Source organism: Hylobates moloch, unplaced genomic scaffold, assembly GCF_009828535.3.
Source record: "Hylobates moloch isolate HMO894 unplaced genomic scaffold, HMol_V3 SCAFFOLD_19, whole genome shotgun sequence".
Taxonomy (NCBI): Eukaryota; Metazoa; Chordata; class Mammalia; order Primates; family Hylobatidae; genus Hylobates; species Hylobates moloch.
The window spans coordinates 1,192,143-1,217,396 of NW_026652294.1; the positions used below are offsets into that span (position 1 = coordinate 1,192,143).

General features: G+C 44.4%; 1 protein-coding gene and 1 pseudogene across 6 annotated transcripts in view; one reads left to right on the forward strand and one right to left on the reverse strand.

Annotated features, from left to right (window-relative positions):
- Positions 1-25,254, forward strand: part of LOC116458278 (chromatin remodeling regulator CECR2) — a 191,869-nt gene that overhangs the window by 148,653 nt on the left and 17,962 nt on the right. For all 6 annotated transcript variants that reach the window (XM_032137853.2, XM_032137854.2, XM_058431010.1 and 3 more), the window contains one exon: positions 12,558-12,711. In XM_032137853.2, the coding sequence (XP_031993744.1) occupies positions 12,558-12,711 (154 nt within the window). The remainder of the gene's footprint in view (positions 1-12,557; positions 12,712-25,254) is intronic.
- Positions 3,973-7,813, reverse strand: LOC116459077 (dnaJ homolog subfamily A member 1-like; annotated as a pseudogene).

A 25,254-nucleotide genomic window follows, 5' to 3' on the forward strand; every position in this document is an offset into this window, starting at 1 on the left:
CTAGCCTTGTTGGGCTCTCTCTGCTGTCTTTATTACCTTGACAGTTAACACCTCCTTGAAAGCTCCCTTTTCTATTTACTGTTCACTGCCCTGAGCATTCCTAGATGCCATAAGTTACACTTCAGATTGCCTAGCAGGCTGAATAGACTGAAAGGTCCTTCATTGCTGCAAGCAAAACTTTGGCATCAAACACGAAAATTTCTTCTTTTATTCTTGGCAGTGTTTGAGCTTTCTTCTATTCTACTCTTCAGTTTGAACGAAAAGAAACCACAGTATTAAAGAGACTGTAAAATATCTGTTGTGGTCCCCGATATCCTGGAGAAACCCTTAGTGGTGACATGACTTTTTAAGCCTGGAGGCAGGGTTTCTGGCCTCTATTGGTCACTCAGCAGTCCAAACTTACTGCCTGATAAAAGACTTTGAGTTGTGACTTCTTGGGGAAAATATCAGTGAGGAGAGACTGTTTTGCTGAACTCGGGGATTCGGGATGCGGTGGTTATTTTTGTCCAGACACTTTGGTCATTGCTGTTGCTAGGGAGCTGTTTGTTGGGTGTTAGTCTCAAATGTGCTGCTAACAGGAGCAAGGGTGCCAGCAAGTCTGATACCTGCCCTCAGAGAGGGGAGCGTGTAAGGACACAGCATGTTGGGCATTGGTGAAACCAGGGGTTCTGTTGAATCGTCCTTGACCGGATTTTAAAGTGTTGTTTCTCATTAGCTTCTCATTAAAAACCCCCTTGATTCTAGCAGGTCTCTTATCTGTAAAGCATTCCTACACCAACATCTATCCCATTTGCAACTAACCTCACGTTTTAAAGAAAAAAATTGCAGCCTAAGACAGTATCACATTTTTTTAACTGTGCAGGTTTATTTTTGCTTGGCCAGTTGTCATTCATTTGGTTGTACTGGTTCTTTAATAGTTAAAACACTACAAAAAGTGAGTCCTGTTTTTTAGTGGTGTTTTCATCAAGACTTGCTTTACCTTGCATCGGCCTAGTGCTGAAAATCAGCACAGGAATTTTAAAACGGACTTGTGGGCCAGGCGCGGTGGCTCACGCCTGTAATCCCAACACTTTGGGAGGCCAAGGTGGGCAGATCACGAGGTCAGGAGATCGAGACCATCCTGGCTAACACGATGAAACCCCGTCTCTACTAAAAATACAAAAAATTAGCCAGGCGTGGTGGTGGGCGCCTGTAGTCCCAGCTACTCCAGAGGCTGAGGCAGAAGAATGGCGTGAACCCGGGAGGCGGAGCTTGCAGTGAGCCGAGATTGCGCCACCACACTCCAGCCTGGGCGACAGAGCAAGGCTCCGTCTCAAAAAAAAGAAAAGAAAAAAACAGACTGTGGTTCACAACATAGATTTTTTTTTTTCTCAGATGTGTGTAATGTCATTTAGGTAAAATTGTAATTGTTGAGAATTCACATCATATGGGAAACTGCTAAAATGGTAACCCATGCTGATGAAAGAAAAAAGGCCCAGAGAAATGTGAGGCAGACGTATCCAGCTAAGCAGGAGGTGTTTGCAAGTGCAGGGCCGTGCTGGAGGAGGGGGCAGATTGTGGAGAAAGTGGTCTGAGACAAGTGGAGCAATAACTAGGGGACAGATGGCATCGGCAAGGGCAGGAGCCACAGCTGTGCATGGCCGGTGCAGGCTCCCACCTGCCCACCATGTCTTTATAGAAAATGTGGAGACTACATGTAGAAAACTGTAAAAGACCTGGTAATCCCACAACTCAGGAATCATTACTATTTATGTTTTTACGTATTTGCTTCAGGCTTTTCCTCTATGCCTTTATTACAAAACGATCATATTGAGCATTATTCTACGACCCAGATGCTCTTTTTTTTTTTTTTGAGACACTTTGTAATCAATATATTGAGACATTCATAGATTTCAAGAATTGTTTAAATTCTGATACCCAGATTTAAGCACGTGAACATGTGATGAGATTTTTAACATACAATAAAAGCTATTCATAATTTGCTGTATTACCAACCTTTTTTTTTTTTTTTTTTTTTTGAGACGGAGTCTCACTCTGTCGCCCAGGCTGGAGTGCAGTGGCACGATCTCGGCTCACTGCAGGCTCCACCTCCCAGGTTCACGCCATTCTCCTGCCTCAGCCTCCCAAGTAGCTGGGACTACAGGTGCCCGCCACCACGCCCGGCTAATTCTCTGTGTTTTTACTAGAGATGGGGTTTCACCATGTTAGCTAGGATGCACCCGCCTCAGCCTCCCAAAGTGCTGGGATTATAGGCGTGAGCCACCACGCCCGGCCAGTACCAACCTTAAATTTGTTACTTTGGGGGGGCGTAAATCAAATGGTTTAAACTGTGAGCTTGTTGAACATACCTAAGGAGTACCTTCCTATATTATATATGTACGTGACTTCTTCGTGTAAAGGTCTTTTCACTTGAGTTTCTATGTTACCTGGCTCTGGAAGTCACTACTCAGGAGCTTATGGTCCAAAGAGGAGAGGGACAGATAACCAGGATTGGTCAAAATACAGAGATACATATATGGGTATATATACATATACACATATTTACAGTTATATACATACATATACACATTTATTATATTTATATGTGTATACATTTTATATGTACATATACATATATACATGTATGTACACACACATATGTGTATACATATGGATGGCACAGCAGAAGGGAATACAAATCTCGAAGTGCAAGCCTTCAAGAAGCAGCATATTGCAATAAATCCCTTCTTTAGAAAAGTATTGATATGGTTTGGCTCTGTCTCCCCACCCAGAGCTCATCTTGAATTGTAATCCCCACATGTCAGGGGAGGGGCCTGGTGGGAGGTGATGAATCATGGGATGGACTTTCCCCTTGCTGTTCTTGTGATGGTGTGTGAGTTCTCAGGAGATCTGGTTGGTGTTTTGTTTTGTTTTGTTTTGAGACGGAGTTTTGCTGTTGTTACCCAAACTGGAGTGCAATGGCGCCATCTCGGCTCACTGCAACCTCCATGTCCTGGGTTCAAGCTATTCCCCTGCCTCAGCCTCCCGAGTAGCTGGGATTACAGGCACCTGCCACCACGCCTGGCTAATTTTGTATTTTTAGTAGAGACAGGGTTTCTCCTTGTTGGTCAGGCTGGTCTTGAACTCCCGACCTCTGGTTAACTGCCCGCCTCGGCCTCCCAAAGTCCTGGGATTACAGGCGTGAGACACTGCGCCTAGCTGATCTGGTTGTTTATTGTTTTTTTGGTGTTTTTTTTGAGACGGAGTCTCACTCTGTCGCCCAGGCTGGAGTGTAGTGGCGTGTCTCAGCTCACTGCAACCTCTGCCTCCCGAGTAGCTGGGATTACAGGCACCTGCCACCACGCCTGGCTAATTTTTGTGTTTTTAGTGGAGCCGGGGTTTCACCAGGTTGGCCAGGCTGGTCTCGAACTCCTGACCTCGTGATCCACCCTCCTCAGCCTCCCAAAGTGTTGGGATTACAGGCGTGAGCCACCACGCCCGGCCAAGATCTGGTTGTTTTAAAGTGTGTGGCACATCCCCCGTCGCACATGCGCGCTTGCGCTTTCTGTCTCTGTCTCTCCTGCTTCGCTATGCTAAGACGTGCTTCCTTTCCCCTCGCCTTCTGCCACGATTATAAGTTTCCTGAGGCCCCCCAGTCATCCTTTCTATACAGCCTGTGGAATTGTGAGTCAATTAAGCCTCTTTTCTTCATATATCCCAGTCTCATGTAGTTCTTTATAGCAGTGTGAGAACGGAGGAATACCGGTATCATTTCTACCACTGATACCACAGGTTAAGTTATATATTATTGCCATCTTCGAGTAACATTTGAAGCCATAGAATAAATGCAAAGGCATCACAATGAATCCCACTTAATACAAATAACTATATAGACCAACACTTCTCTACAAATTTAGCTTGGGTCTTTTTCTAATGGCCCGTTAAATGCAGTTTTAATTTCATAGGTTAATGGTGAAAGTTCATACACTGAAGTCAGTACGTATACCTAGCATTGCTTTTCAGCCTAAACTTATCCACGTACACAGCTGAAATCAGTTACAAGGCTTGGCCTTAAAATGCTAGGAGAGCTTATACAGGTATTAAATTTCGTCTTGCACACTGAAGTCATCGTACATACAGGGCAAAGTCAGAGCTTTTATCGTTGCGTTTATTCGTTTACCTTTAAAACACTTCTGTAGCTGAATATTTAAAACAATAGGAAGCAGTGAGCATATTATGGTTACAGGCCTTCACTCAGTCACTGTTGCAGATAAAATGCCAGCAGTGAGTGTTACTCACTGGCCCAGTTAAGGGCTTTGATGCCGACCACCTCTTCTGGGAGATGGTGTTCGTTGCCCTCATATACTTCTCCATTGTCATGCCGCCGTCTTTGCTGATTTGCCTCGAAGCCCACCAGTTCTTTTTGGTGATCCCATCAGTCTCTTCTACTTCCTTCCTACCAGGTAGAAGTTTTTCCAGCAAAGAGAGTTTATCAGGAGAGAGAGCCATTCTGAGGAGCGTTTACATAAATTCAGTGATTAGGCGACCCTTTGCATACGGTGTGCAGTAAATTGGCATTCCTTCATTTAGCACACACTTGATATCCCCGTACTTGACATTCTGACCTGGATAAGAGGTCGTGACCATGGTTCAGTCTGGAAAATAGATGTTAGCGTTTGGGAGTCAAACACAGTGTTTCAGCCAGCTGTGTGTCTGCACACAGGAAAAGGTCTTCTCCCTGTCGAGTAAAAGCAGCATGGTCTTTCTGTTCCACCCCAGTGATAATGTTTCCTGACTCCAGTTCTGGTCTTGGTATCCTTCACCACGGAATGTTATCTTCTGGCCATCTTTCGTGCCTTTGTCAATAGGGACTTCTAGAATGTTCTTCTCTGCAACTGTCTTCCTTCCATTGCAGCTTTCACATCTCTCTTTAGGACTGATGGTTCCCCATGGCCTTGGCACTCCACGCACCCAGATTGAATTTGCTGAACCATTCCAGGTCCTATCTGATGAATTACTGTTTGCATTCAAGCACCTCAGCAGTTGGCACAGCAGGATCCTGCTCCTTTCTTAACACCTCTGCCTTCACATTTGTCACAAATCATATTCTTTTGCAGAGCCAGTTTTCTTTTTTCACTATTATATAGATCTCCTAAGGCTACTGAGAGCTGATGTAGGACTTTTTACCTCTCCTTTCTGTATCCATCCTTCTCCCCCAAAAAACTTATCAGATATGTCCATGGGGGAATGACAACTGCCACCAGCCCCACCCTCTTTAATTGCCTGTCCTCCTTCGTCACAGAATTCCCTATTCTCTGCATCAGAGAGAACTTCTCAAGGTTGAGAAATCTGTTTAACTTCTCTCCTTCATTTAGATTCTTAGCAGGGTATCACTTCAAGGCCATTTTTAAGCCTTTGTCAGTTCTTCGTGGGTAGCATTAGGTTTGACCCCCAAAACGTCATAGTAAGTGATTTCTTTCACAATTTCCTGTAGCCAGTGAGTGGGCTGAGGCTGGTGGTGGGGAGTGGGGAGGGGCGTGTAGCTCTGTGCAGTCCGTGAAGCCACTGCTCCTCTACCTCACACCAAGCATCTGGAAAGTTCCCTCAGGTGTTTTGTTTTTTGTTTTCTGTTTTTATTTGAGACGGAGTCTCTTTCTGTCACCCAGGCTGCAGTGCAGTGGCACAATCTCAGCTTACTGCAACCTCTGCCTCCCGAGTAGCTGGGACTACAGGCGCCCACCACCACGCCCAGCTAATTTTTTGTATTGTTAGTAGAGACAGGGTTCACCATGTTAGCCAGGAAGGTCTCGATCTCCTGACCTCGTGAACTGCCCACTTCGGCCTCCCAAAGTGCTGGGATTACAGGCATGGGCCACCACGCCCAGCCCCTCATGTGCTTTGTATATTGCTTGTGAGTTTTGTGTTCGTGTTCCATTTGTTTGAGGGGAGCACTATTAACTGATTGTAAGATATTACATATTAAGAATAATAAGTCATACTCATTACAAAAAAAGAATTATATATTCGTAAGATTTAGGTTATTGGCTTTTGGCTTTTTTCTCTTTCTCCCCCTCCACTGACTTAACACATGAACACTTCCTATGTTTGTTTAGATTATCAAGTTTTTTTTTTTTGAGACAGAATCTCGCTCTGTTGCCAGGCTGGAGTGCAGTGGCGCGATCTCGGCTCACTGCAACCTCCGCCTCCCAGGTTCAAGGAATTCTCCTGTCTCAGCCTCCCAAGTAGCTGGGACTACAGGCACGCACCACCATGCCCAGCTAATTTTTGTATTTTTAGTAGAGACAGAGTTTCACCATGTTGGCCAGGATGGTCTCAATCTCTTGACCTCGTGATCCGCCCGCCTTGGCCTCCCAAGGTGCTGAGATTACAGGCGTGAGCCACCACGCCTGGCCAGATTATCAAGTCTTGAGTGACTTAACATTACAATTTCATAAGTAATTGGCTTGCATTTGCTCAGTCCTTATTAAAATGTTAGATCCTATTTAATGTACCCTGTACTGATGAAAGAATATTTCACAGGTTTACACCTACTGTCTTTTGTTGTGGGGGACAGTGGCCAGAATACACATAGGTAATTCTGTAAATAACTTTCATGTTTGATATATATATAGATACCTGTTTTCCTCTCATTTTGGGGTCTGACATATACAAAGCATCACAATTCTCTTTCAATGAAATCTTCCCTTTGACAAGGCTCAGTTTTTTTTATTGTAAGTAGGATTTTTAAATTATTATTATACTTTAAGTTCTAGAGTACATGTGCAGAACGTGCAGGTTTGTTACATAAGTATACATACATGTGCATGTTGGTTTGCTGCACCCATCAACTCCTCATTTACATTAGGTATTTCTCCTAATGCTATCCCTCCCCCAGCCCCCCACCCCCAACAGATCCCAGTGTGTAATGTTCCCCACCCTGCGTCCAAGTGTTCTCATTGTTCAGTTTCCACCTATGAGTGAGAACATGTGGTGTTTGGTTTTCTGTCTTGTGATAGTTTGCTGAGAATGATGGTTTCCAGCTTCATTCATGTCCCTGCAAAGGACATGAACTCATCTTTTTTTTTGGGCTGCATAGTATTCCATGGTGTATATGTGCCTCATTTTCTTATTCCAGTCTATCATTGATGTCCATTGATGGACATTTGGGTTGGTTCCCAGTCTTTGCTGTTGTGAATAGTGCCGCAATAAACATACATGTGCATGTGTCTTTATAGTAGCATGATTTATAATCCTTGGGGTATATACCCAGTAATGGGATCACTGGGTCAAATGGTATTTCTAGTTCTTGATCCTTGAGGAATCACCACACTGTCTTCCACAATGGTTGAACTAGTTTACAGTCCCACTAATAGTGTAAAAGTGTTCCTATTTCTCCACATCCTTTCCAGCATCTGTTGTTTCCTGACTTTTTAATGATCGCCATTCTAACTGGCGTGAGATGGTATCTCATTGTGGTTTTAATTTGCATTTCTCTGATGACCGGTGATGATGAGTATTTTTTCATGTGTCTGTTGGCTGCATAAATGTCTTCTTTTGAGAAGTGTCTGTTTGGCCGGGCGCGGTGGCTCACGCCTATAATCCCAGCACTTTGGGAGGCCAAGGCGGGCAGATCACGAGGTCAGGAGATCGAGACCATCTTGGCTAACATGGTGAAACCCTGTCTCTACTAAAAACACAAAAAATAAGCCAGGCGAGGTGGCGGGCCCCTGTAGTCCCAACTACTCGGGAGGCTGAGGCAGGAGAATGGCGGAGCTTGCAGTGAGCCGAGATCGCGCCACTGCACTCCAGCCTGGGCGACAGAGCGAGACTCCATCTCAAAAAAAAAAAAAAAGAGAGAGAGAGAAGTCTCTGTTCATATCCTTTGCCCACTTTTTGATAGGGTTGATTTTTTTCTTGTAAATTTCTTTAAGTTCCGTGTACGTTCTTTGTACATTCTGGATATTAGCCCTTTGTCAGATGGGTAGATTGTAAAAATTTTCTCCCATTCTGTAGGTTGCCCATTCACTCTGATGGTAGTTTCTTTTGCTGTGCAGAAGCTCTTTAGTTTAATTAGATCCCATTTGTCTGTTTTGGCTTTTGTTGCCATTGCTTTTGGTGTTTTACTCATGAAGTCCTTGCCCATGCCTATGTCCTGAATGGTACTGCCTAGGTTTTCTTCTGGTTTTTATGGTTTTAAGTCTAACATTTAAGTCTTTAATCCATCTTGAATTAATTTTTGTATAAGGTGTAAGGAAGGGATCCAGTTTCAGCTTTCTATATATGGCTAGCCAGTTTTCACAGCACCATTTATTAGATACGGAATCCTTTCCCCGTTACTGGTTTTTGTCGGTTTGTCAAAGATCATATGGTTGTAGATGTGTGGTGTTATTTCTGAGGCCTCTGTTGTGTTCCATTGGTCTATATCTCTGTTTTGGTACCAGTACCATGCTGTTTTGGTTACTATAGTGACAAGGCTGTTTTCTTATCTCCTCTCTTTCCCCTGCCCATGTGAGTCAACTGATACCTTATGGTGTTTTTTTGGCATCAGTATACATCTGAAAAGAGCAAAGGCAAATAGTTTTGTTTTACTTTGCTTTGTTAACTGCAGTTTCATCATATCTCAGCTGGGTAAAGATGTTGCTGGAACAATTAAGAACCTGGGAAGTGGGGTGAAAGTGAGAGCAGGGATTATGGCAAAATTTAGGGAAGGTGCTTGACAGACATTTATTCGGGAAGCAGTGGCCAGAGTTGCAGTCTTCGGGACAGTCGTCCTTGCCAAGTGTCCGTAGCATCGCCTTTTCAGAATCAGCATCCACCATGTTGAAACTGGCCTGCTCTGGTTATAGGATAAAGATTTTATGGGTTTTATTTAATTCTGTTTGTTACACTGAGACACCTTACAGGTACAGTGTTACATATGCAGTTAATTTTTTATTTTTATCCCTCCTATTCATTCCAGATTTTTACCTGTAAACTCTTCTAAAGTCAGGCTCATAGATTTTTGAATGGTGAAAATGACATTGAGAAGTCTACTAACTGGGCCAAGCGCCATGGCTCACGCCTGTAATCCCAGCACTTTGGGAGGCTGAGGTGGGCAGATCACCTGAGGTCAGGAGTTCTAGTCCAGCCTGGTCAACATGGTGAAATCCCATCTCTACTAAAAATACAAAAATTAGCCAGGCGTGGTGGTACACTCCTGTAATCTCAGCTATTCGGGAAGCGAAGGCAGGAGAATCACTTGAACCCAGGAGGCAGTGGCTGCAATAAGCCAAGATCATGCCACTGCACTCCAGCCTTGGTGACAAAGCAAGACTCTGTCTCGGGGAAAAAAAAAGCCTGCTGTCTAGGCAAGATCGTCTCTAAGTTTGGAGTCAAATGAGAATCTAAACCGGTTTGTTTTGTTTTGTGTTTTTGAGATAGGGTCTGTCCCCCAGGTTGGAGTATAGTGGCACAGTCACAGCCCACTGCAGCCTGAAAATCCCGGGCTCAAGAGATCCTCCCGCCTCAGCCACCCATGTAGACGGGACTACAGGTGTACGCTACCACACCTGGCTAATTTATTTACTTATTTATTTATTATTTATTTATTTTTTTTTTCTGTAGAGATGAGGTGATGGCGTTTCACTTTGTTGCCCAAGCTGGTCTTGAACTCCTGAGCTCAAGCAGTCCTCCCCATTGGCCTCCCCTAGTGTTGGGAGTACAAATGTGAGCCACCACACCCAGCCTACGTTGGTTTTAAGAACTATGAAAATGTGAACTCCACAGGGAGCAAGGGGAAAAAAAAGCACCATAAAGAAAATAATATAAAATTTTAATCAAGGGCATTTTCAATGCCCTTACATGGGGCATTGAAATGGTAATTGACATAAGTGACTGTCTTGAATGGTAATTTCATAAGTGACTATCTTTTTCCCTCCACATTAAGGCCACTAGTTCACCTGCCACAGTGTAAAGCCTTTGCTGGTTGCAGTGGCTCGCACCTGTAATCCCTGCTACTCAGGAGGCTAAGATGGGAGGATCGCTTGAGACCAGGAGTTCCAGACCAGCCTGGGAAACATAGCAAGTTCCCATCTTTTTAAAAAAAAAAAAAAAAAGAAAGTAAAACTCTTGAAAATGTATCTGATATAGATCTTTAGGTCTTCTCCTTACTAAAAAGACCTGTTAAAGGAAGCTTTACTTTTTCATTACGTTTCACTCGAAATGGGATAATTAGTAATGTGAATTCTCCTTGTGTTGACACCTGGTTCATTTTTCTGTCTCTCTGCAACTTACACATACAGTCTATTGCAGGCACCGGTTACTGTCTCTTCAAAAACAACTTTAAAAAAGGAAAATGTTTTAGCTTTCACATTAACACAAAAGATGGGGAAAGAAATTGAAAATAGGGCTGGGCGTGGTGGTTCACACCTGTAACTCCAGCACTTTGGGAGGCCGAGGTGGGCGGATCACCTGAGGTGAGAGTTTGAGACCAGCCTGACCAACATGCAGAAACCCCATCTCTACTAAAAATACAAAATTAGCTGGGTGTGGTGGCACATACCTGTAATCCCAGCTACTCGGGAAGCTGAGGCAGGAACTCGTCTGACCCCAGGAGGCAGAGGGTGTAGCGAGCCAAAATCGCACTATTGCACTCCAGCCTAGGCAACAAGAGCGAAACTCTTTCTCAAAAAATATTTAAAAAGAATAAAAATACAAAAACTAGCCAGGCATGGTGATGTGTGCCTGTAATCCCAACTACTTGGGAGGCTGAGGCAGGAGAATTGTTTGAACCCAGGAGGCAGAGGTTGCAGTGAGCCAAGATCGTGCCACTGCACTCCTGCCTGGGCGACAGAGCAAGACTCTGTCTCAAAAAAAAAAAAGAAATTGAAAACAAACGACTTCGGTTCTGGGCTACAGAGTGTCTCAGAACTAGTTCACTGAAGGGGGGTGCGGGGGGGTGGGGGCTGGAAATCAGCATTGTAAAACTTTCATAAATTAGATAATAATAGTCCCGTTTTCCTTTGTTTGCCTTACCTTTTTTTTAGATTTCTTAGGTAATCACGTCACGAGCAACCACTTGAAATCTCTGTTAATATTTGAATTGAAACACTCGTGGAAAGACTAAGCAATCTTCGGGCAGTTTATGAATTTCCATAGGGTCTCCTTCATCCCTTTTCTGCATCTTAAGCCAAAACAGTGGCCCTTTCCCTCAGAACTCCAATTTTATTCATTGGTTTATTTGTAAAGCATAAAAGTTAAGACTTTTAATACATGCACATTGTTGAAATTAAGAAACTGTGTTCTGGGCCAGGCGCAGTGGCTCACACCTGTAATCTCAGCACTTTGGGAGGCTGAGGTCAGAAGTTCGAGACCAGCCTGGCCAACATGGCGAAACTCCATCTCTATTAAAAATACAAAAATTAGCTGGGCATGGTGGCAGGTACCTGTAACTCCAGTTACTCGGGAGGCTGAGGCGAGAGAATCACTTGAACTGGGAGGCAGAGGTTGTAGTGGGCCAAGATCATAACCATTGCACTCCAGTCTCACAGAGTGAGATTTCATCTCAAAAAAAAAAAAAAAAAAAAAGGGGGCCGGGCGTGGTGGCTCACGCTTGTAATCCCAGCACTTTGGGAGGCCGAGGCGGGCGGATCACGAGGTCAGGAGATCGAGACTATCCTGGCTAACATGGTGAAACCCCGTCTCTACTAATAATACAAAAAATTAGCCGGGCGTGCTAGCGGGCGCCTGTAGTCTCGGAGAGGCTGAGGCCAGAGAATGGCCTGAACCCGGGAGGGGGAGCTTGCAGTGAGCCGAGATTGCACCACTGCACTCCAGCCTAGGCGACAGAGCGAGACTCCGTCTCAAAAAAAAAAAAAAGGAACTGTGTTCTGTTGAGTGACTGTCTTCCATCCTAGTATACTTTTTAAAACTTCCTAGTGCTTTTTAAAACTTACCTTTATCGGCTGGGCACGGTGGCTCACACCTGTAATCCCTCCACTTTGGGAGGCTGAGGCAGGCGGATCACAAGGTCAGGAGATCAAGACCATCCTGGCTAACATGGTGAAACCCCATCTCAAGTGAAAATACAAAAAATTAGCCGGGCGTGGTGGCAGACGTCTGTAGTTCCAGCTACTTGGGAGTCTGAGGCAGGAGAATGGCGTGAACCTGGGAGGCAGATCTTGCAGTGAGCCAAGATCACGCCACTGCCCTCCAGCCTGGGCGACAGAGCGAGACTCTTGTCTCAAAAAAAAAAGAAAGAAAAGCTTCCCTTTATCAGATATTAACTCTAAAGAAACATATCTCTGAACTGCCGCAGTTTCTCTTCTCTCCAGTAAATTATCCATAAGATTGTCTCCTAAATACCACAAATTATATAAATCGTTGGACACAAAACTTTTACCCTGTTTTGAATCTCCCTTATGTTTTAACGTTTATATATATCCCAACGTGTATTTTCCAGATAACAAAATCAGCTTTTCATGATATAAAGTCCCTAGCTAATATCATTTGTTGAAAATATTGAATTCAATGAACTGAGAGCAAAGAGCTTATCTTGCGTGATTGTGTACTGACGGGATGTGCTCATTGGCTCCTCACAGGAGACTCCTGTGCTGACCAGAATAGAAAAACAAAAGCGCAAAGAAGAGGAAGAAGAGCGTCAGATTCTTCTAGCAGTGCAGAAGAAGGAGCAGGAGCAGATGCTAAAGGAAGAGAGGAAACGCGAGTTGGAGGAGAAGGTCAAGGCAGTGGAAGGTATGTGTAGTGTCCGCATGGTCCGGAGAGGTGCATGTCTGTGGACCAGCCGTCCTGTAGCCAGAGCCAACTCAAGCTCAGTCCTGCCATGCATCCGAGTTGTTTCCGGCAATTTTTTTTTTTTTTTTGAAACGGAGTCTCGCTCTGTCCCCCAGGCTGGAGTGCAGTGGTGCGATCTCAGCTCACTGCAAGCTCCGCCTCCCGGGTTCACGCCTTTCTCTTGCCTCAGCCTCTCCGAGTAGCTGGGACTACAGGCGCCCGCCACCGCGCCCGGCTAATTTTTTGTATTTTGTTTAGTAGAGATGGGGTTTCACCGTGTTAGCCAGGATGGTCTTGATCTCCTGACCTCGTGATCCGCCCGTCTCGGCCTCCCAAAGTGCTGGGATTACAGGCTTGAGCCACCGAGCCCCGCCGTTTCTGGCAATTTCTATTTAAATATCTTGTGCATTGTATTCCCACATGTTCATTGACCTGTATCCACCCCCACTGGCTTTACATTCCTTCTAAAGCACTAGTATTGGTCATTCTTAGTGTCTTTCAGAATCTTGCTTATTTTTCTGATCTCTGGGTTCCACATATGAAATAGAAAAAAAAAATTTTAAGGTATTGATGAGAACTGACTTCACAGATATAATTTTGAACACAAATGAGGTATGTTTAAGAAAAGTCTCCGTTTTTTTGTTTATTTTTAGATGTGGCCCTGTTCACCTCTAGAATATTACCATTAATATTATTAGGACAAAGCTGTTTTCTCAGGTCCAGTTCTAGGTCTTGGGCTAATGAGGCTTTTTTTCTGTTTATTTTTATTTTTATTTTTATTTTTGAGATTTAGTCTCGCTCTGTCGCCCAGGCTGGAGTGCAGTGGTGCGATCTCGGCTCACTGCAAGCTCCGTCTCCCGGGTTCACGCCATTCTCCTGCCTCAGCCTCGCGAGTAGCTGGGACTACAGGCGCCCGCCACCACGCCCGGCTAATTTTTTGTATTGTTAGTAGAGATGGGGTTTCACCATGTTCGCCAGGATGGTCTCAATCTCCTGACCTCGTGATCCACCCGTCTCGGCCTCCCAAAGTGCTGGGATTACAGAAGTGAGCCACCGCACCCGGCCACTTTTTTTCTGTTTAGAGTTCTGCAAGCAAAGGATAGTAACTGTCTTTAGATGTTTTCTTAGATAACAATTGTATTTATAAGCTCAACCTGATAAATCATGTGATAACAGATCACTTGGTGTAATTGAAGATAGTCCAAGATTTACCTTTTAAATAAGTGTATTGAATATTTTTAATTTTTCAATAAAACAGCATAACATATGGATTTGGCTTTTTGAATGCAGTGTTTTGCAGGGCAAAATTTCAGTAAGTTTTGGCTAAGAAAATTGAAGGATTCTGGCCTTATGTACCTATTAAGTAACGGAAAGTTATTTAACCTATTATGTGCACCTCATTCCTACCAAGATCTTTTTTTTTTTCTTTAGTCTCGCTTTGTCGCCCAGGCTGGAGTGCAGTGGCACGATCTCATCTCACTGCAAGCTCCACCTCCCGGGTTCTCGCCATTCTCCTGCCTCAGCCTCCCGAGTAGCTGGGACTACAGGCACCCACCACCACGCCCAGCTGATTTTTTGTATTTTTAGTTGAGACAGGGTTTCACTGTGTTAGCCAAGATGGTCTCAATCTCCTGACCTCGTAATCTGCCCGCCTTGGCCTCCCAAAGTGCTGGGATTACAGGCATGAGCCACCGTGCCCAGCCCTTTTTTTTTTTTTTTTTTTTTTTGATACGGAGCCTCACTCTGTGGCCCACCTGGAGTGCAGTAGCACAATCTTCACTTACTGCAACCTCTGCCTTAGCCTCCCAAGTAGCTAGGACTATAGGTGTGCCACCACACCCAGCTAATGGTTGTATTTTTAGTAGAGACAGGGTTTTACCATGTTGGGCAGGCTGGTCTCAAACTCCTGACCTAAATGATCCTGCCGCCACGGCCTCCCAAAGTGCTGGAATTACAGGCGTGAGCCACTGTGCCTGCCCACCTTAAGGATTTTAGAATGAATAAAGAAGTGAGGAGTCAGGCACAGTGACTCATGCCTGTAATCCCAGCACTTTGGGAGGCCAAGAGGGGCGGATTACATGAGGTCGGGTTTTCGAGACCAGCCTGACCAACATGGAGAAACCCTATCTCTACTAAAAATACAAAAAATTAGCTGTAATGCCAGCTACTCAGGAGGCTGAGGCAGGAGAATCGCTTGAACCCGGGAGATGGAGGTTGCGGTGAGCTGAGATCGTGCCATTGTACTCCAGCCTGGGCAACAAGAGTGAAACTCCATCTCAAAAAATAAAAAAAAAAGGAAGGGAGGGAGGGAAAAGAAAAGAGAGAAAGAAATGATGGCTGGGCACAGTGGCTCACGCCTGTAATCCCAGCACTTTGGGAAGCTGAGGTGTTCGGATCACTTGAGGTCAGGAGTTTGAGACAGCCTGGCCAACATGGCCAAACGTGGTGGCTCACGCCTGTAATCCCAGCTACTCAGGAGGATGAGGCGGGAGAATTGCTTGAACCCTGGAGGTGGAGGTTGCAGTGAGCCAAGATCGTGCTACTGCACTCCAGCCTGGGCGACAGAGCAAGACTCTGTCTCAATTAAAAAAACAACCCTTAGTGCATATAATCTACAGGTTTATCCTGTGTCATACTATGTAGTGTATCTCACTTGTAAGATCTTCCATAATTGGCTATGTCCAGTGCCACATTTAAATTCCTCAGGACATAATAACTGGCTTTTATTTGTTTAAATTTTTTAGTGGAATTGTGTTTTTTTATTTAATAGGGTCCTTATTGGGTACACCTGTCATTTTAATTTATATAGGCAGGTCCAAAACTCATTTTTATGGCTCAGTTTCTATAATGTAAGATTAATAATGCCTATATTGTAGTCCCATCTACAGTTGTCACAAATAAAATTAAATCCTAGGAATTAACCAAAGAAGTGAAAGAGCTCTATAATGAAAACTATAAAACATGGATGAAAGAAATTGAAAGAACACCCAAAAACTGGAAAGCTTTCTACGTTCATGGATTACAAGAATCGGTATTGTTAAAATGTCCATACTACTCAAAGTAATCCACAGATTAAATGCAACCTCTACCAGAATACCAATGACATTCTTCACAAAAATAGAAAAAAAAACCCTTTAATTTATATGGACCCACAAAAGACCGAGAATAGGCAAAGCTATCCTAAGCAAAAAGAACAAACCTGGAGGAATTACCTGACTTCAAGTTACACTTCAGAGCTGTGGTGACCAAAACAATATGAGGATCTGGCATAAAAACCAACACACAGACAAATGGAACAGAATAGAGAGTCCAGAAACAAGTCCACACACCTACAGTGAACTCATTTTCAACACAGGTGCTAAGAACATACACTGGGGGAAAAGACAGTCTCTTCTACAAGTGGTGCTGGGGAAACTGGATATCCATAAGCAGAAGAATGAAACTAGACCCCTATCTCTTGCCACATACAAAAATAAAATCAAAGTGGATTAAATAATTATATCTAAGGCTGGGCGTGGTGACTTCTACACCTGTAATCCCAGCACTTTGGGAGGCCAAGGCGGGTGGATTACAAGGTCAAGAGTTCAAGGCCAGCCTGGCCAAGGTGTTGAAACCCCGTCTCTACTAAAAATACAAAAATTAGCCAGGCGCGGTGGCAGGCACCGTTAATCCCAGCTACTCACGAGGCTGAGGCAGGAAAACCGCTTGAACCTGGGCAGCAGAGGTTGCAGTGAGCTGAGATTGCATCACTGCACTCCAACCTGTGTGACAGAGTAAGACTCCATCTCAAAAAAAAAAAAAAAAAAAAAAAAGAATTATATCTAAGACCTCAAATTATGAAACTATGAGACGAGAAAAAACATTGGAGAAACCCTCTGGGACATTGATTTCAAGCACAAGCACCCAAAGCAAAAATGGACAAATGGGATCACATCAAGTTAAAAAGCTTCTGCACAGCAAAGGAAACAACCAGCAAAATGAAGAGACAACCCACAGAATAGGAGAAAACATTTGCAAACTGCCCAATTGACAAAGGATTAATAACCAGAATATAGAAGGAGCTGAAACAACTCTTAGGAAAAAGTCTAATAATCGGATATTAAAATGGGCAAAATATTTGAATAGAGATTTCTCAAAAGAAGTCATACAAATGGCAGACGAGGCCAGGCATGTTGAGTCCTGCTTGTAAGCTCAGCACTTTGGGAGGCCAAGGCTGGCAGGTTGTTTTAGCACAGGAGTTCAAGACCAGCCTCGGCAACACGGTGAAACCCCATCTTTACAAAAAATACAAAAATTAACCGAGCATGGTTGTTCATACCTGTAGTCCCAGCTACTGGGGAAGCTGAGATGGGCACACAGCTTGAGCCTGGGAGGTCCAGGCTCCAGTGACCTGAGATCATGCCACAGCACTCCATCCTGGGCAATAGAGCGAGACCCTGTCTCAAAAAAATTTAAAAAACAAGCCAGGTGTGGTGGCTCATGCTTGTAATCCCAGCACTTTGGGAGGCCGAGGCGGGCAGATCACTTGAGGTCAGGAGTTCAAGACCAACCTGGCCAACATGGCAAAACCCTGCCTCTACTAAAAATACTAAAATTATCTAGGCATGGTGGCACACACCTGTAATTCCAGCTACTCAGGAGGCCGAGGCAGGAGAATCGCTTGAACCTGGGAGGCAGAGGTTGCAGTGAGCAGAGATCAAGCCAAGACTTCACTCCAGCCTGGGCAATACAGCAAGATTCTGTCTCAAAAAAAAAAAAAAAAAAAAGCAAACAAGCTTATGAAAAATGCTCAACATCATTGATCATCAGAGAAATGGAAATCCAAAACTATTATGAGATATCATCTTACACAGTTAAAATGGTTTATATCCAGAAGACAGGCAATAACAAATACTGGTGAGAATGAGAAGAGAAAATCCTCATACACTGTTGGTAGGAACATAAATTAGTCCCCCACTATGGAGAACAGCTTAGAGGTTCCTTAGAAAACTAAAAAGAGAGCTACCATAAAATCTATCAATCCCACTGCTGGGTATACACCCAAAAGAAAGGAAATCAGTATATCGAAGAGATAACTACACTCCCATATTTTTTGCAGCTCTGTTCACAATAGCCAAGATTTGGAAGCAAGCTAAGTGTCCGTCAGCAAATGAATGGATAAAGAAAATGTGGTACTGATACACAAGGGAGTACCATTCAGCCACAAAAACAGAAAGATGCAGTTGTTTGCAACAACATGGGTAGAACTGGAGGTTATTACTGTAAATGAAATAAGACAGGCACAGAAAGACAGACCGGATATTCTCACTTACTTGTGGGATCTAAAAATCAAAATAACTGAACTCTTGGAGATAGAGGGTAAAAGGATGGTTACCAGAGGCTGGGAACGATAGTGGAGGGTTGGGGAGAGGTAGGATGGTTAATGGGTACAAAAAAAATAGTTATCATGAATGAATACAATCTGGTGTTCGATAGCACAGCAGAGAAGTATGGCTTTCTTTTTTTTTTTTCTTTTCTTTTTTTTTTATTTTTGAGACAGAGTCTCACTCTTTTCCCCAGGCTAGAGTGCAGTGGCATGATCTGGGCTCACTGCAACCTCTACTTCTCAGGTTCAAGTGATTATCGTGCCTCAGCCTCCCAAGTAGCTGTGATTACAGGTGTACACTACCACACCCGGCCAATTTTTGTATTTTTAGTAGAGATGGGGTTTTGCCGTGTTGGCCAGGCTGGTCTTGAACTCCTGGCCTCAAGTGATCCATCTGCCTCAGCCTCCCAAAGTGCTGGGAATACAAGCATGAGCACACACCCAGCCAGAAGTACTGTTTTCATTCCAGTGGTGAGAAGGTGGAGAGTAGACAAATATTGTGGGATAATAATGGTGAGTGATCTGAAGTAAAATTAGGCCAGGTTTACAGGTAAAGAGTGACATGGCTGAGCGTGGTGGCTCCACCTGTGGTCCCAGCTACTTGGGAGGCTGTGGCAGGAGGACCCCTTGAGCCCAAGAGGTCGAGGCTGCAGTGAGCGCTGATTTCCCCTACTGAACACAGCCTGGGTGATACAGCAAGACCCTGTCTCAGAGAAAAAAGAAAGTCCTCTCTGAAAATTTGACATTTAAATAAAGTGAATGAGGTTGACCCGTGAGTGCTTGAAGCGGAAGGCACAGTGCAGACAAGAGCAGAGGCACGGAGGCAAGGATATGCAGCAGGAAGTCCAGGGCGAGGCTGCAGTAGAGCAGAGCAAAGCAAGCACAGGAAGGCTGGCTGGAAGTCCCGGCAGGGCTGGAGCGGAGCAAGCACAGGAAGGCTGGCTGGAAGTCCTGGCGCGGCTGCAGCGGAGCAGAGCGGAGGAAGCACAGGAAGGCTGGCTAGGCATGAATGAGTCCTAGCAGGTAGCCCAGGGTCGCATCGGGATGGGCTGTGCAGACCTTGTTAGAAGGGTTAAATGGGCTGGGCACGGTGGCTCACGCCTGTAATCCTAGCACTTTGGAACGCCGAAGTGGGCGAATCACGAGGTCAGGAGATCAAGACCATCGTGGCTAACACGGTGAAACCCCGTCTCTACTAAAAATACAAAAAATTAGCCAGCCGTGGTGGCGGGTGCCTGTAGTCCCAGCTACTCGGGAGGCTGAGGCGGGAGAATGGCGTGAACCCAGGAGGCAGAGCTTCCAGTGAGCCGAGATCGCGCCACCACACTCCAGCCTGGGCGACAGAGCAAGATTCCGTCTCAAAAAGAAAAAAGGATTAAATGAAAACAGGACAGTCTCTAAATGATAGTTTTGTTTGTTTGAGACAAAGTCTCGCTCTGTCTCCCATGATAGTTCTTGTGGAAGGAATTTTTGTAAGCCATAAGATACTTAACAATAACCTTTTCCAGACTTTTTAGTAGCTTCCAACTACAAAAAAAGAGAAATAATCAATTATGTACTAATCAGACACTTTTAAAAATTACAACAGTTTATTCAGAGAAACAAGCTTTGTATGACATTCTAAGCGGATTTTATTCTGCAGGTTCTTTTCACATAATGAGTAATATTTGTGTTGGGAATGACTGAGCAGAAATTTCATAATGATGTGAAGATCTACCTGTAAATAGTTCCTCTGTCGTATGCTGGTATTTATATTCTAGCATCTCAACAGTGCTGATGGTCACTCATCTTGGAGTTCCCTGATTTTTTTTTTTCACAACTCCTGTAATTTTTTTTTTTTTTTTTTTTTTTTGGAGATGGAGTGTCGCTCTGTCACCCAGGCTGGAGTGCATTGGTGCCGCGCCTGGCACATGACTGCATACTTTCAAGGAGAGGACTCAGAGCTTTTATTTATTTAAAGAAACTTGAAAGGAGGAAAGTGGATTAAGAAACAAAGAAAATAATAAGGCCAGGCATGGTGGCTCACGCCTGTAATCCCAGCACTTTGGGAGGCCGAGGCAGGCAGATCACGAGGTCAGGAGATCGAGACCATCCTGGCCAACATGGTGAAACCCCATCTCTACTAAAAATACAAAAAAAAAATTAGCCGGGCATGGTGGCGTGCACCTGTAATCCCAACTACTCGGGAGGCTGAGGCAGGAGAATTGCTAGAATCCGTAGGCAGAGGCTGCAGTGGGCTGAGATCATGCCACTGCACTCCAGCCTGGGCAACAGAGGGAGACTCTATCCCCCTCCAAAAAAAAAAAAAAAACAGGCAAAAAGTGAAACAGCCAAGTGTCCACCAGTGGATAAAAGGAGAACCTGAATGCAGTATACACTTAGAGTGGGGTGTTATTCAGCCTTAAGAGGGAAGGAAATTCTGAAACATGCTACAACATGGATGAACCTTGAAGGTATTACACTAAGTGATATCAACAGGACACACCTGGACAAATGTTTTGTACTAGAAGCTGAGGCGAGAGGGAAATGGGGAGTCAGTGTTTAACGTTACAGACTGGAGTGATGAAAAGGTTCTAGAAATGGATACTGGTGATGGTGGCACAACATTACTTACACACTTAATGCTACTGAATTGTATGCTCATTTGGGTGATATGTCTGGGTAACTAGAATGAGATGAAGCTGGCCATGACGAAAGAAGTAACTTGTAGTTAATCAGTTGGGGTCCAGCCTTGAAAACCAAAACTACACTAGCTACTTCAGCAGGGAAAACGTCACATGACTCTTTGGTAAAATGGGAGTTAGAAAACAGAAAAAAAGGTTAAAGGGATCCCTGTGGTGACATAGACGGAGGAAATGGGAGTGTCAGAGGTGGGGGGCTGCAGCCCCACTGCTGGCACTATGAAGGCAGGCAAACTCCCGCCGCCACGTGTGGCTTCGCGGATGCAGGACCATCCATCCCAGGATGGGTTGAACGGCATCAGCAAGCAAATGGAAGGAAATCGCTGTCCTCCTCAGCGTGCCTCCCGTGGTCCCTCTGATGCTCCCTTTGGCAGAATATAAAGCCAGCAGAGAAGGGAGTTGTATGTGCAGGATCCCAGCCCAGTATCACAAAGCAGAACATGAAAATTGGATTTGCAACTATCAGAAAAGGCTTCATAACAGATGCAGGTGGCAGAAAGCATGAAAGGTCCTGTATGTGTTCACTATAAGTTCTAGAAGGAAAGAATCAGTATGGTAAGGCCAAGAGAATATTCAGAAACAATGATTGAGTAGTTTTTTGGTTTGATGAAAAACGCTGATCCTCAGATACAGAAAGCAAGAAGAGATATCAACTGGATATAAATTACATGTGGGCATATGGAACTGAATTATGGAACATTCTGTTCCCTAAAACAACCAATTTGGAAAAGGTAGATTACCCTGAGAGGATGTTCTTAATAGTGACAGCAGATTGGAGCAACAGCACACCTCAGAGGACGATGGGATTGATGGCCAGGTGCAGTGGCTCGTGCCTGTAATCCCAGCAGTTTGGGAAGCCAAGGCAGGAAAATCACTTGAGTCCTGGAGTTCAAGACCAGCCTGGGCAACATAGTGAGGCCCCATCTCTACAGAAAATGTTAAAAATTAGCCGGACATGGTGGTGCATGCCTGTAGTCCCAGCTACTCGGGAGGCTGAGGTAGGAGGATCACTTGAGCCCAGGAGGTCAAGGCTGCAGTGAGCTGTGGTTGTGCACAGCACTCCAGCCTGGGCAACAGAGCGAGACCCTGTCTCAAAAAAAGGAAGGGGTGGGTAGTGGGTTGAATTTTGAATTTTTTCATTAGTTCCTTAGGGCTGCCATAACAACCTCCATTAACCAGGTGGCATAAAATAACAGAAAGTTATTCTCTCATAGTCCTGGAAGTTAGAAATCCAAAACCTAGCTATTGACAGGGTTTCACTCTCTGAAGACTGTAGGTGAGAGTCCTTGGCCCTTCCAGCTTCTAGTAGTTTCAGGCCTTCCTTGGGTTTTCTGCAAACTTAGAATAATAGAATGAAACTTGCTCAGCCAGTATCTTAATAATCTAGGCAGACCTACTTAATGGGGAAACATTAGAAGTGTTCCCTTTAAAGTCAGGATAAACACAAGGATTTCCTCTATTGTTTCCATTTAATATTGTATTGTTAAGGATTTAGTGTCTACAAAGAAAAACACATAGGTATGTATACATATTTGGAGTGGTGTATTACTTGAAACTCCAAGAAAATCACCCAGGAAACTATTATAGCTAAGAAATTCACCAAGTAGGTATAGTCATTATTATTATTATTATTTTTTTTTTTTTTTTTTTTTTTTGAGATGGAGTCTCACTCTATTGCTCAGGCTGGAGTGCAGCGCTGTGATCTCGGCTCACTACAGCTTCTGCCTCCTGGGTTCAAGTAATTCTCCTGCCTCAGCCTCCAAAGTAGTTGGGATTACAGGCATGTGCCACCACGCCTGGCAATTTTTTTGTATTTTTAGTAGAGATGGGGTCTCACCATGTCAGTCAGGCTGTTCTTGCACTCCTGACCTCAGGTGATCCACTGCGCCCAGCTGTTCATTATTATTCTATAAATGTCAACATGAACAATTTTATTAAAAGATAGCATGACCCAGGCAGGCGCAGTGGCTCACACCTGTAATCCCAGCACTTTGGGAGGCCGAGGTGGGCAGATCACAAGGTCAGGAGATCAAGACCATCCTGGCCAACTTGGTGAAACCCCATCTCTACTAAAAATACAAAAATTAGCTGGACATGTTGGTGCACTTCTGTAATCCCAGCTAGCTACTTGGGAGGCTGAGGCACGAAAATCGCTTGAACCCAGGAGGCAGAGGTTGCAGTGAGCTAAGATAGCGCCACCACAGCACTCCAGCCCGAGCAACAGAGTGAGACTCTATCTCAAAAAAAAAATATATATATATATATAGCCGGGCACAGTGGCTCACACCTGTAATCCCAGCACTGTGGGAGGCCGAGGTGGACAGATCACTTGAGCTAAGAAATTCGAGATCAGCCTAGCTAACTTGGTGAAACCCGTCTCTACTAAAAATACAATAATTACCCAGGCATGGTGGCATATACCTGTAATCCCAGCTACCCGGGAGGCCGAGGCACGAGAATTGCTTGAACCTGAGAGGCAGAGGCTGCAGTGCGCTGAAATCACACCATTGCACTCCAGCCTGGGTGATAGAGTGAGGCTCTGTCTCCTAAAAAAACAGAATCTGTGGATCTCGACACACTCTTCCTAAAATTCATATAAAAGAACAGAAGGGCTTTTTTTGTTTATTTGTTTGTTTTTGAGACGGAGTTTCGCCCTTGTTGCCCAGGCTGGAGTGAATGGCGCGATCTCGGCTCACCGCAACCTCCGCCTCTGGGGTTCAAGCAGTTCTCCTGCCTTAGCCTCCCAAGTAGCTGTGATTATAGGCATGCACCACCACGCCTGGCTAATTTTGTATTTTTAGTAGAGACGGGGTTTCTCCATGTTGGTCAGGCTGGTCTCAAACTTCCGACCTCTGGTGATCCACCTGCCTTGGCCTCCCAAAGTGCTAGGATTACAGATGTGAGCCACCGTGCCTGGCCGAGCAAAGGGCGTTGTATAGCTATGATAACTTGCAAAAACAATACGATAGGGGCAATCATTATGCCACATAATGAGACCAAATCTGCAGTGATTGAGAGAGAATGGTATTGGCATAGAGACAGACAATGAGACCAGAAACAGACCTTGAGAGAGAACATGGGTTTTTCAGAAACAGCGCCAGGCGTGGTGGTGTGTGCCTATAGTCCCAGCCACTCAGAAGTCTGATGTGGGAGGATCCATTGTGCACAGGAGTTCGAGGTTGTAGTGAGCTATGATCCCAATAGAGTGAGACCCCTGTCTCTTGGGAGAGAACAGTGGTACCAGGACACTTGTTCATTTATAGGGAAAAAATTTATATCCCTGCTCCTTATATAAGTTCCACATACACTAAAGGACAGAACCTTTCTGAAGAAATTGTAGATGGGATAGAAAAGAATTTTTAAGTACAAAAAGCAAAAACCATAAGGAGAGAGAGAGAAAGAGACAAAACTGACATATTTGATTGCTTTATTTATTTATTTATTTATTTTGAGACGGAGTCTCACTCTGTCGCCCAGGCTGGAGTGCAGTGGCACAATCTCAGCTCACCGCAAGCCCCGCCTCCCGGGTTCACACCATTCTCTTGCGTCAGCCTCTCGAGTAGCTGGGACTACAGTAATTTTTTTTTTTTTTTTTTTTTTTTTTTTTTTTTTGTTTTTTAGTAGAACAGGTTTCATGTGTTGCCAGTTGGTCTATTCCCACCTGTAATCCCAGCACTTTGGGATGTCGAGGCAGGTGGATCACAGGGTCAGGAGATCAAGATCATCCTGGCTAACATGGTGAAACCCTGTCTCTACTAAAATACAAAAAGTTAGCCGGGCGTGGTGGCGGGTTCCTGTAGTCCCAGCTACTCGGGAGGCTGAGGTAGGAGAATGACGTGAATCCGGCAGGCGGAGCTTGCCGTCAGGCGAGATCGCGCCACTGCACTTCAGCCTAGGTGACAGAGTGAGACTCTGTCTCAAAAAAAAACAACAAAAAAAAGTAGCCAGGCATGGTGACAGACGACTGTAGTCCCAACTACTCAGGAAGCTGAGGCAGGAGAATCACTTGAACCTGGGAGGCGGAGGTTGCAGTAAGCCGAGATCACACCACTGCACTTTAGCCTGGGCAACAGAGTGAGACTCCATCTCAAAAAAAAAAAAAAAAAATTCTGTAACCTCATTGGAAATGATGGACACCCATTTGACAGTGCCTGATGAAGTTTACGTATATACTTTTTACTCCTATCTGGTTGTTCTGCTGCTGGGTTCACATCTTAGAGAATCCTTACACACATGCTTGAGAAAACATGTTTTAAAATAACTTTGTTGATACTGTTGTTTACAAACTTCTAAAACTGGAATCAAGGAGAATAACGGATTGTTAAGCTGTGGAATAATCATACCATGAAATACTGTGTTAACATTAATAAGACAAAATGTTTAAAGTTTGACAGGTTGGGTGATACATGGGTATTTGTTAATTTACAGTTTTCTTTATGGTTGAAATTGTTCTATTTT